The 14292-nt window shown below is 43.1% G+C and overlaps 1 protein-coding gene across 2 annotated transcripts in view; it reads right to left on the bottom strand.

The window, feature by feature from the left end:
• Nucleotides 1–14292, bottom strand: part of LOC126298437 (potassium voltage-gated channel protein Shal) — a 996410-nt gene that overhangs the window by 625591 nt on the left and 356527 nt on the right. For both annotated transcript variants that reach the window (XM_049989763.1, XM_049989762.1), the window contains exon 2: nucleotides 1824–1986. In XM_049989763.1, coding sequence (XP_049845720.1) covers nucleotides 1824–1986 — 163 coding nt within the window. The remainder of the gene's footprint in view (nucleotides 1–1823; nucleotides 1987–14292) is intronic.

Genomic DNA, 14292 nt, shown 5'->3' with positions numbered 1-14292 from the left:
GATAACTATTCTTTTGCAGAAGGTGAGAAACGGTTGTTAGGCCATAGTAACTCGTGCCATTATTGCATTTTACTCTCCTGTTTGACACGTCTTGCTCCTCAAAAGAATCCGATGGACTGAGTCAAAATCTATGCAGATCCACCTATGTATCCTGCTCGGCAATTGGAATTTGTCAATCTTTCAGGAGACCTAGTGTCTAAAAAGTCTGCCAGTGGACACTGGAACAAATGCTTTGATACTCTGACGGATCGCTATAGAGACATGATCCGCTATATTCTGAAGCACTTGTGAGGAGTTTTAAGAGTACTGAACGAAGACAACTTCGGCCTTTGTTGTATCTCTGATGGTCGCTGTTTCTGCGAAGGCTATAATCGCTTAGCACAGGATCGTTTAACGATTCTTTTAAGTATAGGTACAAGAGCCTCCTCTGAGCTAATACCAGACTGTTCCCACGATAGTTCTAAATACGTTCACATTACACTGCAATATAAAAGCCATTTATCAAACAGAATGTTCAGTTTCTCTATCTCTCTTCAATGATAAAACCTTTTTGATGAGAGGTGGAGATCGACGATGAACTGTCTGTTCATCCTTGTTGATGAACAAATTACATAGTCTTTTTTCTGTTTGATAGTATTGCTCCTATATATAATACTTCTGCTTTTCTTGTGGAGAAACTGACCGCAAGAAAATATACCTCCTATGTTGTGTCTCAGGTTTAGATCTGAAGTAGCCTTGCATGTTTCGGTCGCGATTTCCCAAACCCCTGTTTTGAAAAGAAACATTCTTTCATTATTCACCGCTTTGTCACAAGTACACTTATACGTACAAATACGTATACTAGTATACACTATGTTTATTTGCGTGTAAACCCTAACTTTTGCTGTTATATTTTCTAAAGCCGACGTAAACGACGCCTCGAAACCTAGAGGTAGTCCTGTCTTTGGGTTCGTTACCTGTATTTCTTGAATTTTTTCCTCTCATGTATCATTTATACCATCGGGACGATGTAGCAGCTCTGGCCAGCTAATGAAGTGTGTACAGCACTGTGCTAGAGTATCTGAGCAGGAGGGTTAGGTTCTGGAATTAGGTGTACTTAATATTTGCTGATTTGAGTCTGCATGGCGTGGCAGCCTGTTTCGTAATAGTTATGCAGCAATTATAACAGGTCTTGCATAAAATATGTTCAGTTACTTTGATAATAACACGAACATGAGATTACAGTTGTTTTCGTTATTCCGCATTGAAAGACACATTTAAACGTTCACTCTGTTATCAGGCATTACAGTCCTCTCTACTTTTGTGTCTTTTGTCTGCATTGCACACGCCTTCCCCCCCCCCCCCCCTCCCTCTCCCCATTCTCCAATTATACCCATTGTACTATGGTTGAAAACCTCTAGCTCCATCTACTACCTTTTTTGCTGAAAACAAGTCTCTAATGTTTTAGATGGGGTTATGAAAGTAGTACTTCCTCTTACATGAGGACAGTTAAAAAAAAATTCATTTGTCCCAGCTCTCCAGTTTACCAATATCTGTGCATGTATCGACTCTTATCTCCTCAGTCGCTATCTATAACACATATTCGCGGAATTACCCACAGAATTAACAACAAACATTAATGACAGTCAAATAGAACACCACTTCTTAACTAGGTAAATAATCAACGTTAAGTTACTCAGTCCACGCTATAGTTTACACAATTTTCTTAATTTTCCACTAGCATCTGAAACGAATGCTTACTACTGTCTAATTACAATCAAAGAACGTTATTTGTACGGTAAAAATATTTGCTTTGTCATTCATACTAAGTTGGATGAGCTTACCCTCTGCGCCTTCCTCTTGTCTGCCCGCTGGTTCTGGTGATAGATGCGACTGAAGTTAGATACGATAACAGGAACCGGCAAAGCGATCACTAGCACACCACTGAGGGAGCACACTCCTCCAACGATCTTGCCAGCAATCGTCTTGGGAACCATGTCACCGTACCTGTAACACATTAGAAACATTAGTTTGATAAAACAGCATGCTAATCTAAACGAGTGCCAATACTGTGGCCACAATTACATTTTAATGCTTACACTAAAGGATAATTACGTAGCTGCCAAATCAAAACTGGTGCAGTCTAAAACATTACCTTACTCGTAACCGTCTACACGCGCCTTACATTTGTACAGACACCTGGAATGATGACTCGCAGGTTTTAATACCAAAGTGAAGCGTCATATAAATCAACCATTCGTACCAACAGGCTTATGAGGGATTTTTCCCTTAAGTGTTGCCACAGCAGCGAGTGAGCAATCCACCCAGCCGTCCTATCGGCTTTCAAGCCCACTGTGTTGGACCCTCTATTTGAGGTATCCTCCGCTACACCACGTCTATTGTATTGTGGCGCGCCTTGCTTATGTCTTAAAACTTACGGAAAATAATGCTTATTGTATTTTTACCCATGTTTGGTCCCGACTGGATGGTGAAAAGTACAAAAGTAGCAATTTTCAGAGATTTGTGTAGATATTCTTTGTGCCCGTAGTTCTTTTATTCTCTCAGCAAGTGCCCTTTTCGTCAGACCACGTCGTTCCGGTCTTCGTGGTTTTTATTTCAGGCTTTCTGTGCAGTCATGAATTTTATGCCCAAAAATCTTTGTCTCTTCTATCAAGTTATGTTATTCCTGCTTTCTTCAAATCTACTTTTACAACAATTATTTATTTTACAAGGCCTCCAGGCCCTCTTTTACATTGAACCAACCATCTTCAGTGAGTTAACAATATAGTACGTGTAGTACAGAGGAATAGCAATAATACACTCCTAGAAATGGGAAAAAGAACACATTGACACCGGTGTGTCAGACCCACCATACTTGCTCCGGACACTGCGAGAGGGCTGTACAAGCAATGATCCCACGCACGGCACAGCGGACACACCGGGAACCGCGGTGTTGGCCGTCGAATGGCGCTAGCTGCGCAGCATTTGTGCACCGCCGCCGTCAGTGTCAGCCAGTTTGCCGTGGCATACGGAGCTCCATCGCAGTCTTTAACACTGGTAGCATGCCGCGACAGCGTGGACGTGAACCGTATGTGCAGTTGACGGACTTTGAGCGAGGGCGTATAGTGGGCATGCGGGAGGCCGGGTGGACGTACCGCCGAATTGCTCAACACGTGGGGCGTGAGGTCTCCACAGTACATCGATGTTGTCGCCAGTGGTCGGCGGAAGGTGCACGTGCCCGTCGACCTGGGACCGGACCGCAGCGACGCACGGATGCACGCCAAGACCGTAGGATCCTACGCAGTGCCGTAGGGGACCGCACCGCCACTTCCCAGCAAATTAGGGACACTGTTGCTCCTGGGGTATCGGCGAGGACCATTGGCAACCGTCTCCATCAAGCTGGGCTACGGTCCCGCACACCGTTAGGCCGTCTTCCGCTCACGCCCCAACATCGTGCAGCCCGCCTCCAGTGGTGTCGCGACAGGCGTGAATGGAGGGACGAATGGAGACGTGTCGTCTTCAGCGATGAGAGTCGCTTCTGCCTTGGTGCCAATGATGGTCGTATGCGTGTTTGGCGCCGTGCAGGTGAGCGCCACAATCAGGACTGCATACGACCGAGGCACACAGGGCCAACAGCCGGCATCATGGTGTGGGGAGCGATCTCCTACACTGTCCGTACACCTCTGGTGATCGTCGAGGGGACACTGAATAGTGCACGGTACATCCAAACCGTCATCGAACCCATCGTTCTACCATTCCTAGACCGGCAAGGGAACTTGCTGTTCCAACAGGACAATGCACGTCCGCATGTATCCCGTGCCACCCAACGTGCTCTAGAAGGTGTAAGTCAACTACCCTGGCCAGCAAGATCTCCTGATCTGTCCCCCATTGAGCATGTTTGGGACTGGATGAAGCGTCGTCTCACGCGGTCTGCACGTCCAGCACGAACGCTGGTCCAACTGAGGCGCCAGGTGGAAATGCCATGGCAAGCCGTTCCACAGGACTACATCCAGCATCTCTACGATCGTCTCCATGGGAGAATAGCAGCCTGCATTGCTGCGAAATGTGGATATACACTGTACTAGTGCCGACATTGTGCATGCTCTGTTGCCTGTGTCTATGTGCCTGTGGTTCTGTCAGTGTGATCATGTGATGTATCTGACCCCAGGAATGTGTCAATAAAGTTTCCCCTTCCTGGGACAATGAATTCACGGTGTTCTTATTTCAATTTCCAGGAGTGTAACAACTTTGTTTGTAATTCTGTCAGAGACAGCAAAGGTCTAGAAATAGCAGTTGAACGAAATATATAGTGTCTTGAAAGGAGGTTATAACAAAAGAAAAAAGAGGATAATGGAATATAGTCGAATTAAATAAAGTGATGTTGAGGAAATTAGATTAGGTAATGACACACTTAAAGAAGTAAACGAGCTTTGTTATATGGTAAGCAAAATAACTGATGATGAACTAAGTAGAGTAGATATAAAATGTAGACTGGCAATGGCAAGAAAAGCCTTTCTGAAGAAGAGAAATTTTTTTACATCGAGTATAGATTTAAGTCTCAGGAAGTCCGTTCTGAAAGTATTTGTGCGGAGTGTAGCCATGTATGGAAGTGAAACATGGACGATAAACAGTTTAGGTAGGAAGAGAATTGAAGCTTTTGAAAAGTGGTGCTCCAGAAGAATGCTGAAGATTAGATGGCTTGATTACGTAACAAATGAGGAGGTGCTGAGTAGAATTGGGAGAAAAGAAATTTGAGGTACAACCAAACTAGAAGATGGGATCGGTTGCTAGGACACATTCGGAGCCATCAAGGGATCACCAGTTTAGTACTGGAGGGAAGCGTGGGGGTAAAAATGGTAGAGGAAGATTAAGATTTGAATGCAGTAAGCAGATACAGAAGGATGTAGGTTGCAGTAATCACTCGGAGGTGAAGAGGCTTGCAGAGGATAGAATAGCCTGGAGAGCTGTATCAAACCAGTCTTTGGGCTGAAGATCACAACAACAACAACAACTACTACTACTACTACTACTACTACTACTACATGCCTCCCTCTGCTAGTGTTCAAGAAGTAATACTGCTATGCTTTAAACGGAATATTGTCACTAAAGGTCGCTATTGTTTTACGATCCGCAGCGGCAGGAGCGTAGCTTTACATCGCTCCGACGGATGATATCAAGTCGGCACTGATCCCCCAGCGTTTTCTCTCGCGGATCGAGGCGGCGAAGCTACGGAAGTGACACCAGTGGTGGTGTGATGTACGCATCGACCACGTGAGTGCATAGCGAGCTGAAGGTGCCTTCCTGCGTCATCCGACGCGAGAGCAGCATCACCCGGACGGCTCTTCAGGGAGCTGCTGCTGCGACCCCATTCCGGACAGTTGCTTGGCGCCTGAGAGCAGCACGCGCAGCCATTGCCCCGGCCGGCGCATAACGTTATGAAGCTGCACTTCGCTTTCGGACGGAAGCAGGCTCACTCTACGTGAGCCTCCATCGTCTAGGGTGGGACACGACCTGCTACCGGGAAGACAAAGCTGTAAGTGCCTGTCTTGCTTACCGTCTTCCCAAATGTTTGGAAAACACAATCTAAAGATATGAGTACCAGTGGAGAAAGCTGTGCCTCACAGTAACAGATGGAAAGGAACAAAAGGATCATCTCATACTGTGATGATATGGTGCAGAGCGCAGATGATAAATGCGTATCGACAGAAAACTTACAACACTGAATGCTAATAAACCATAACGGAAATTGTCAGACTGGGCTATGTAGCAGTCCTTGTTAATGGGCAAGATAGCGGAACTGGAAAGGAATCTATTGTCTCAGACAGGACAGGTGAAAGAATCAACAGCTGCTGGTCCCACATTTGCAGCGGTTCTGGCAGCTCCCTCAGCCAAATCAAAGTTGACAGCTACCAAAGACATCGACATCGATAGACGGTGATTGTGCCAGTGCCACCAAAAAACTCTCCACAGACTTAATAACTTCCCATGCAGACCGCACTGCAAACACCGCATCGGGAAATACACTCCAAGACAAGATACAATTATCGAAGTTTCAGAAAAATTTCGATGGTTTATGCAACAGAAAGAAATTCACAAACTGTGCGAAAAAATAACGCGCTGGTCTAACTTTGGCCCTTATGTAAGCAGTTATTTAGCTTGACAATGATTGACAGAGTCTGTCCGGCGCGTTAGATCGTCAAAATCCCGTGCTGGTTGGAGTGCCCTGCCCCTAATGCTCCTAACGTGCTCAGTTGGGGAGAGATCCGGCGACCTTGCGGCAAAGATACAGTACAGGAGCGCTTGCTGTGAAGCTGAATAGAGTCCCACACGGAGCCACAGGGCCTCGACCACACCCAATTCGGCTTCGGAAAAGGTAGATTTATAGACGACGCAATTACCTGTGCTCTCAGCATTGTGAACAACTGTTGCAGCAAGTATGTCGTAAGCATCATTGTTGCATATCTGGCACATTTGACAACCTGTGGTGGCTCACAATATTTTCCCGCCTAAGGCAATTACAGGTGCCAAAATGTTTGTATCAGAGCTTCCTAGACTACTGTGAAGGTCGCCCTGTGGAGTAGGGCATAACATCCAGTAAAGTAGTTAGGCGACTTGCTATGGTTTGTCCACAGAGATCTATAAGTGGACTAATTTTCTTGGACCTTACCGTTGAGCCATTGCTAACAACTCTGAATGAAACCGCTCAAGAGTCAGTATGTCGATGATATACTGGTTGTGGTGGCAGAGAACTCAAGAGCCAGGATGGGGGGAGGGGTGGGGGGGGGGGGGGGGGGGGTTTGATTTGGGGGAAGAGACCAAACAGCCAGGTCATCGGTCTCATCGGATTAGAGAAGCATGGGGAAGGAAGTCGGCCGTGCCCTATCAAAATAACCATTCCGGCACTTGCCTGAAGCGATTTAGGGAAATCACGGAAAATCTAAATCACGATAGCCGGACGCGGGACTGAACCGTCGTCCTCTCGAATGAGAGTGTAGTGTGCTAGCCACTGCACCACCTCGCTCGGTGGCCAGGTTGGAGAAAAAAGCGTGTGGTGTGCTTGATGAGCAGCAAAAGTGTCGCTCAGATAATAATTTAGAAAACGCGGCAAATGAAACTACCTACCTGCTGATCAAAGGCAGCGTCTGCCGCTCGCGAAATCCTACTCTGAGAATTGGGGGACCTCCAGTGTGACGCTGTGAGGTATGTAAGCATTTTGGCATTCACTTGGACGAGAAACTTAACATTCACACACATACAGGGTGAATCGGCAAACTTCAGGGACGGATTCCTGACTGGTTCAAATGGCTCTGAGCACTATGGGACTTAACATATATGGTCATCAGTCCCCTAGAACCTAGAACTACTTAAACCTAACTAACCTATGGACATCACACAATACCCAACCATCACGAGGCAGAGAAAATCCTTGACCCCAGCGGGAATCGAACCCGGGAACCCGGGTTCCTGACTGGAAATGGAGGTAAAAAGTTCATATGAACATATGTCAGGAAATACATCGGTGCCATGGTAGATGGTGCTGACGAACGAAGGTTACTCTCACCAAGCGCTGTGTGTTCCTTGTATGTTGGAGGCTGTGTGATCGACGCAGCGTACTGTAAGCAGCAGAATGATCCGGCATTTATGTCGGGATCAAGCCGAGATGGTTTTTGTGTACGGCCAAGCAGATGGAAACGGTCGAGAGGCAGAACGCCTATTCCAAAACAAATACCCCCGTAGATATCGTCCACACCACACAGTATTTCAAGCTCTTTTTCGGCATTTGTGTGGTCATTGGTCCTTTCAGACAGACGAACTTGCCGGGAGGCGGCGGACTGTGCGTACACCAGATTTGGAGGACCGGGTTGTTCAGGATATTGGCCGGTCGCGGTGGCCGTGCGGTTCTGGAGCTGCAGTCCGGAACCGCGGGACTGCTACGGTCGCAGGTTCGAATCCTGCCTCGGGCATGGGTGTGTGTGATGTCCTTAGTCTAGTTAGGTTTAAGTAGTTCTAAGTTCTAGGGGACTTATGACCTAAGATGTTGAGTCCAATAGTGCTCAGAGCCATTTATTTTGTTCAGGATATTGAGATGAGTTCAACAACATATTCCCCGGACTTTGAATAGGACGCGGATGCCTTTTAGCATGGCCTGCTAGATCACCGGACTTAAATTCCCTGGATTTTTACTTCTGTAGTCATCTGAAAAGCATTGCGTATGGTGAACTAGTTCCTCATGTGCAGACCCTTCAACAACTTGTTCACGACGCCTGTGACGCTGTTAGGAGAGAGGCCGGAATGTGCGAAAGAACTCGGAAGTCCATGATGCGACTTGTGAACGCGCGTATTGCATCCCATGGATGTCACTTTGAACATCTGTTGTGACGTGGATGCAATGCAGCTCTGTACTGTGTTCCGGGGCGATTTGTTGTCATTGCACGCACACCATCCATTTCCGGACACATGTTCATCGGACATTTTTTCCTCCATTTGCAGTCAGGAATCCGTCTCTGTAGTTTGTCAGTTTTATTAATGTTCACCCAGTATGTCTCAGATATGTCAGAAAGCAACCAAAGTTTTGTACAAGTTGGCAATACTGGGCACCATTACTTTACGGTCCTTTCGCAATAGCTTAGACTCTATCATGATGCAGTCCTTGCTGCTGTCGTAGGATTTTCGCCAGCCTCTGAGCACATAAGCTGCGATACAATGTATACAATTTAATCCTAAAACGTACACAAAGAAGTGTGCTGCGGAGGCTCACAGGAGTCAACGAGATGACACTGGTGGACGCACGATTAGTCATATTTGGCTGATGCCCAATAGTTATTACTGACAGGTATAGAGCGCCTCTCTGCTGCCTTCCAAAAGGGAATCCTCCACAGGTAAGAGAAATAACGGGTCAAGAAATAACAAACAAACAGAAATTAAATTGATGGAAAGCGCATGACTGGAAAACAGACTGGGAAACTGTCACACTATCAAGAATATTATTTTCCTTAACCCTGATCTTTCCCACTGCTTAAGGTTAGTAACTGCCAGTAAGCTATCTGCTGCGATGGTAGTGTAGTTGATTAAAAAATGTAGTATCATGGTTTATGGGTTTTAGGTGTTTTAACTTAATGTTTTTTACTAACGTTTTCTGCTTCCATTATGATGAATTTCACAAGTTATAAAAATGCTTAAATTATAAGGGATGGTCAAAAAGCACGGAATATGGCGAACCATTGCACAACGGTGGTTTTCGACATACATGTTGTCCAATACACATTCTTCATTCTCCGACGGATGTCTGCCTATGTTAGTCCTTCGGCAGCAAATAACAGCGTAACAACTCTTTCGTCCTTTTTCAATGCATTTGGTATGACCTCGCTATAGTTTACGTTTCCGCCTTTACCACATGCACGTCGGAAAGACCCGAATGCTACATTAATCCCTTAGCTACATATCGAAGGTCGTACAGTCCAGAATCTGTATGCCAAACAGACAGAATCACCATGAGCATTGATGCAAATGTCCAAGCGACGTCCCAGTTCGGAGATATCCGTTTGGTAAGACACCGTGTCGTGAACATACAACATTTACTTTTGATCGCCCCTTCTACAATTCTTGGAGTGAATGTTAATAATAGTTGTATACAACTTTCTGTAGCTATGTGAAAATAAGACCTTCATGGGTCCTAGGTGGCGCGTGTCGAAAATAAATAACAAATAATTCATCCTGTACTGTTTTTTGTATTAACTATGCAGTCATCCGGAGTATTCTCCTAGGGCTTTAACTTCATTTTTTATTTGGAAATCTCTTTCTTTCTAGATTTATGCATTTTACAGGTACACGTATGTCTCTCTTTTACTGTCGGATAGTAATAAAATCGTCTAAGCCCGTATCAGAATTGCGCCATGTGCAAGTTTTCGGCGCCATCTGTTAGAGGAAAATAAACTAAATATTTCTAATGTTATTGAATGGGGACCAGACAGTTGTACTACTTTTCGGATTTATAGTGATTATCTTTGTATTTGGTTAGCATAACATTTAAATTTATATAATAGTTTTTGTATTACATTATAATCATAGGCAACGTCAAACACGATGTTTCGCCATTTACCATTTCCCATGGTCGTAATAAGAAAGAATGAAGGTACTTTTATTGTCCGAATCATCTGTGAAAAGAAATAAAGTATTGCAAGCTACGATACCAGCTGTGAAAAGAAACAGAGTATTGGTAGTTTCAGTGCATAAACAATAAACAGTGAAAATAATAGAACATAATACGATTTCCTGAACGAAACGACAGTTTTATCTTGTAATTATGTTTTTGTATGTTTGCTGTTGTTGTTTTGTGTGTCTGTGTGTGTGTGTGTGTGTGTTCAAATGGTTCAAATGGCTCTGAGCACTATGGGACTTAACATCTAAGGTCATCAGTCCCCTAGAACGTAGAACTAATTAAACCTAACTAACCTAAGGACATCACACACATCCATGTCCGAGGCAGGATTCGAACCTGCAACCGTAGCAGTCGCATGGTTCCAGACTGAAGCGCATGGAACCGCTCGGCCACTCCGGCCGGCTTGTGTGTGTGTGTGTGTGTGTGTGTGTGCTACCACAGGTAACATGTCCAGCGAAAGAAACATATAGGACACATCTACAGAAGACTGAGAATCTACGTTCATGCTGACTTGGTTTGTCGGTATGCTGGCCTGAGAATCCCGCATGGAAGATGACTACACTTGAAAACAGAGATCGTCCGTTAGTTGAGACGTATTGTCCATGTATGTGCTTACAGATGTTAAGAGCTTGGAGACTCCAACTTAAAAACAGCGCGGCTACGATGTTTTTAACGGAAGACTACTACTGCTGCTAAAAATGCTTATTTATTGGAGAATCCGTTCTTTTCTCATCCTACGCAAATTCGTTCCATGTTTTGGAGAATTCCCGAGATTTTCCCATGACGATGTGTTAATGTGCGCTGAAAAATTACTGTCACGTTATTACACGTGCTCAGACTGTGATTGCAGAGACCAATGTCGTTGCGTATTCACGGCAAAATCGCATACCGACTCCTCGATATCAATATGTGCAGCTATTCGGGAGCCTTCTTAATTCTACCCTGTATATATTTTTTTAGTATACTGTGTTGGAGTGATGAATAAGCACAATAATTACCTAGTACTATGCAAGCCTGCTGGATATGCCATATCTGGAGTTTAATCAGACTAACGTATTGGAAGTCGACTGGACGACGTCTTAGTTATATCAGAATTTAGTAAGTGGTAGTGAAATATAATATAAGAAAATTGAAAGAACCATCGCGGTAGATAGTGAGGTGAAAGTCAAACTGAACAAAAATCTCAGAGCACCATCTGATGTTGCAAAGGTAGAAGAATGAATACTAATTTATTTAAAAGAGTCGAAAAAATTGCAGGCTGTAACAGAGAAGAGACAGTCATGGACAACCGACGAAATATTACTATGTATCAAAGAGGAAATTAGAAGGTCAACCCGGATGAATATAGGATAGTGTACAAGATTGTCAAAGGGATTGTCATAGAAGGAAAAGAAGAGAGAACACGTCAAAAAATGCCCAGAGATGGAAACTTTACAAAGTAAATACGACAACTTCAGCATTGATAAGAACATGAAAGAAACGGCAGGGAACTTCTGAGTAAGACCCTCATCTGCATTAGTTGACATAATGGTAAACAAAGACGTCATATTCACCGTTTTATGCGAGTTCCTTTAAGAAATTCTACACGACTGGGAACTCCAAATATGAGAAGTTAACCAGGATTTTAATAAAATCACCCAGAAAAGGCCCACATTGATTTCGGCGGGTATTAATTTCGAATCGCCTTGTGGCAAACTTGATTTAAATTTTCTAACGTTTCACTACATAATAAAATTTCTAAATGTACCATCAACAAACCCGTGACACACTTCCTTCTTATTCATTTTCCGAGTGAATTGGAGCCCCATCTCTAATGATGGGACGCTACACTGTCATCTTCCTTCAGTTGTCCCTTTGCTGATGCCACGCTTTTCATATGGCACCCTAGCGCGATTCTGCCTCGTCTCATTAAATTATTCCAATGCGTCTGTAAACATTTTCGACTCTAGAATAAGGGAAGTCACCATAATTTGCTACAAATATCGGCTAGAAGAGAAAAGTGCAATCATCGCGCTATGAGACATTTTATTCGAACTTTCATTAATCACATTCAGTTTCCTGAAGTAAGCATCAAATGAACGTTTTCAGACAAGCGCGGGTGAGTTAGACGCAGAGCTTTCAGTAGCCCGTAATGGAACAGTCATATTCTCTCTTTACATTGGGTCGAGTGGCGCCTTCCAGAGGCGGGCGTGCAAGCACCACATATTGCAGTCCTTCGTTCACGTTTTCATTTCTTTTCTGTAGAGTAATGAATATAACTTTCCATATTTGTTTCAGAAATATTTACACAGTGACTGTAGAAAGCATTCCGATAGTTACATGTTTTAGTCTTTAGGTTCATTCGGAAATGGATCGAGGACCTAACCCGGAGAAAAGCTTCATTTTGTACATTCTCGTATTTATTTCTTATGTGGCGTACCATACATTAAAACACAACACACCTTATGTAAAATAAGGGCATGTAATAAATAATTGTCTAGTTTTGGTGTACAAGAATCCAGACACCATCTTAGTATTTGAGTTGCTACATATTCTGGTTATCTTGGTTTCAATGGTTGTGTATGCTAACGTAAACTAAATGAGTCAACTTGAAAATTCCGTAATGTATGTTTTTGACGTTAAATATAAACAAAAAACTGGATACAGTAGAGAGAAGCTCATACAAAATAACAGAAAGGAGAGATTACTGAAAACCTGTTATTCGAATTCAGTTATAAATTAGTAGAATTTTTAGAGAATGCAGAACTTTTATAGTAAAACCAACGATGGTTAAAAATTTTCTAAACTATATATAAGTTACATGTTGTTCTATAATGACTAGAATATATTTGCAATCTTCTGCTGATCAAAACTTTGACCTCTAAAACAGCTGATTGGCTTAAACTAATATGTGCTATTTTTGCTTCACTAACAATATAGTTGCTAGATATACCCTTACATACTTGCTGAAATGAATTTGATCCGGTTTTGGCGTTTCCTGCGTGACTGCTATCCAGAGTCAACAGAATAATCATTGGCTTATCACTATAAACTCTCGTCGATACTTTCAGGATCCAGTTTCTCTATCTTACCCAAATGAATGAGCAATCACATAAGGATGAAAATTGTTAAAATTTCTTATAACAGTGTCTTGTGTTTTGTTTAAATCTGTAGGCATGCGCCTGTTATTCTTTGTGTGTTTTTAGCATACTGCAACACATGATCGCGAGTGATAATATAACATTTATTCTGTAAAATGTTACGTCTGTTATTCAGAAAAATTGCATTTTGAAATAGCTTACAGCATAATTTTGTGTGGCACTCACTTTATTAAAATTAATGATTTCAAGAAGGTTCCACCCCAATGTTTCATTTTTGAGCTATTCTCTAATAGTCTTCATACACAAACTTTGCGAATACTACACTTCACAGAGCATTATTCTTAATCCATGACAACATGCTTTGACCTTATGAGCTTGTTACGAAGGAGCTACGTATAAATCAATAGACATGTCCATGGCAACACTGTACGCAGTGTATTCCAACAGCGATAATAAAATCATTAAGCAGGAACTTGGCAGTTGAATTCCCAGTAGATACTCTAAAAACATCAACTATACCTCGATAATGTTTTGTTATAGTTTATGATTCTTCATTGTTTTCTGTAATTTTTCTGAAAATTGCAATATCTAGAAGGAGTACTGTGACTAGAATTGAGGTTGCACTATACAAATGTTCACAAACGATTTATTTTACATAATTTTGCATTATATGTACCTTTGAAATTCATTTTATTCAGTAAATTTGGATGTGATACAATTAGAGTCACTAAAAGTTGTGGCATGGAATAATAAGAGGCTCAGATACATTTCTGAGGTATCTTACCCTACCGTGCTTATGTGTAAGTCTGCAAAGTACCAACATTACCAGTGTATCGGTGATGACTACCTACATTCCACACCTGTTCGGTAAGTAACGTATCGGCGAGCAGAAGTCAGCCTCTAGCCGGTTGTAGCGTAGTATTGCACTGCTTACTCATAACATCGGAAATCGACTAAACATATACTAGTGCCTCAGGTTCTAATACTAGCGATGGACAAAATATGGAAACACTGCGAAAAATGCATTCTTGAACCAAATGAAGATGCTAACCAAGCGCCAGGTTGTGCTGTTGC

Source organism: Schistocerca gregaria, chromosome X, assembly GCF_023897955.1.
Source record: "Schistocerca gregaria isolate iqSchGreg1 chromosome X, iqSchGreg1.2, whole genome shotgun sequence".
Classification (NCBI taxonomy): Eukaryota; Metazoa; Arthropoda; class Insecta; order Orthoptera; family Acrididae; genus Schistocerca; species Schistocerca gregaria.
This window is presented reverse-complemented; position numbering and strand designations above follow the sequence as displayed.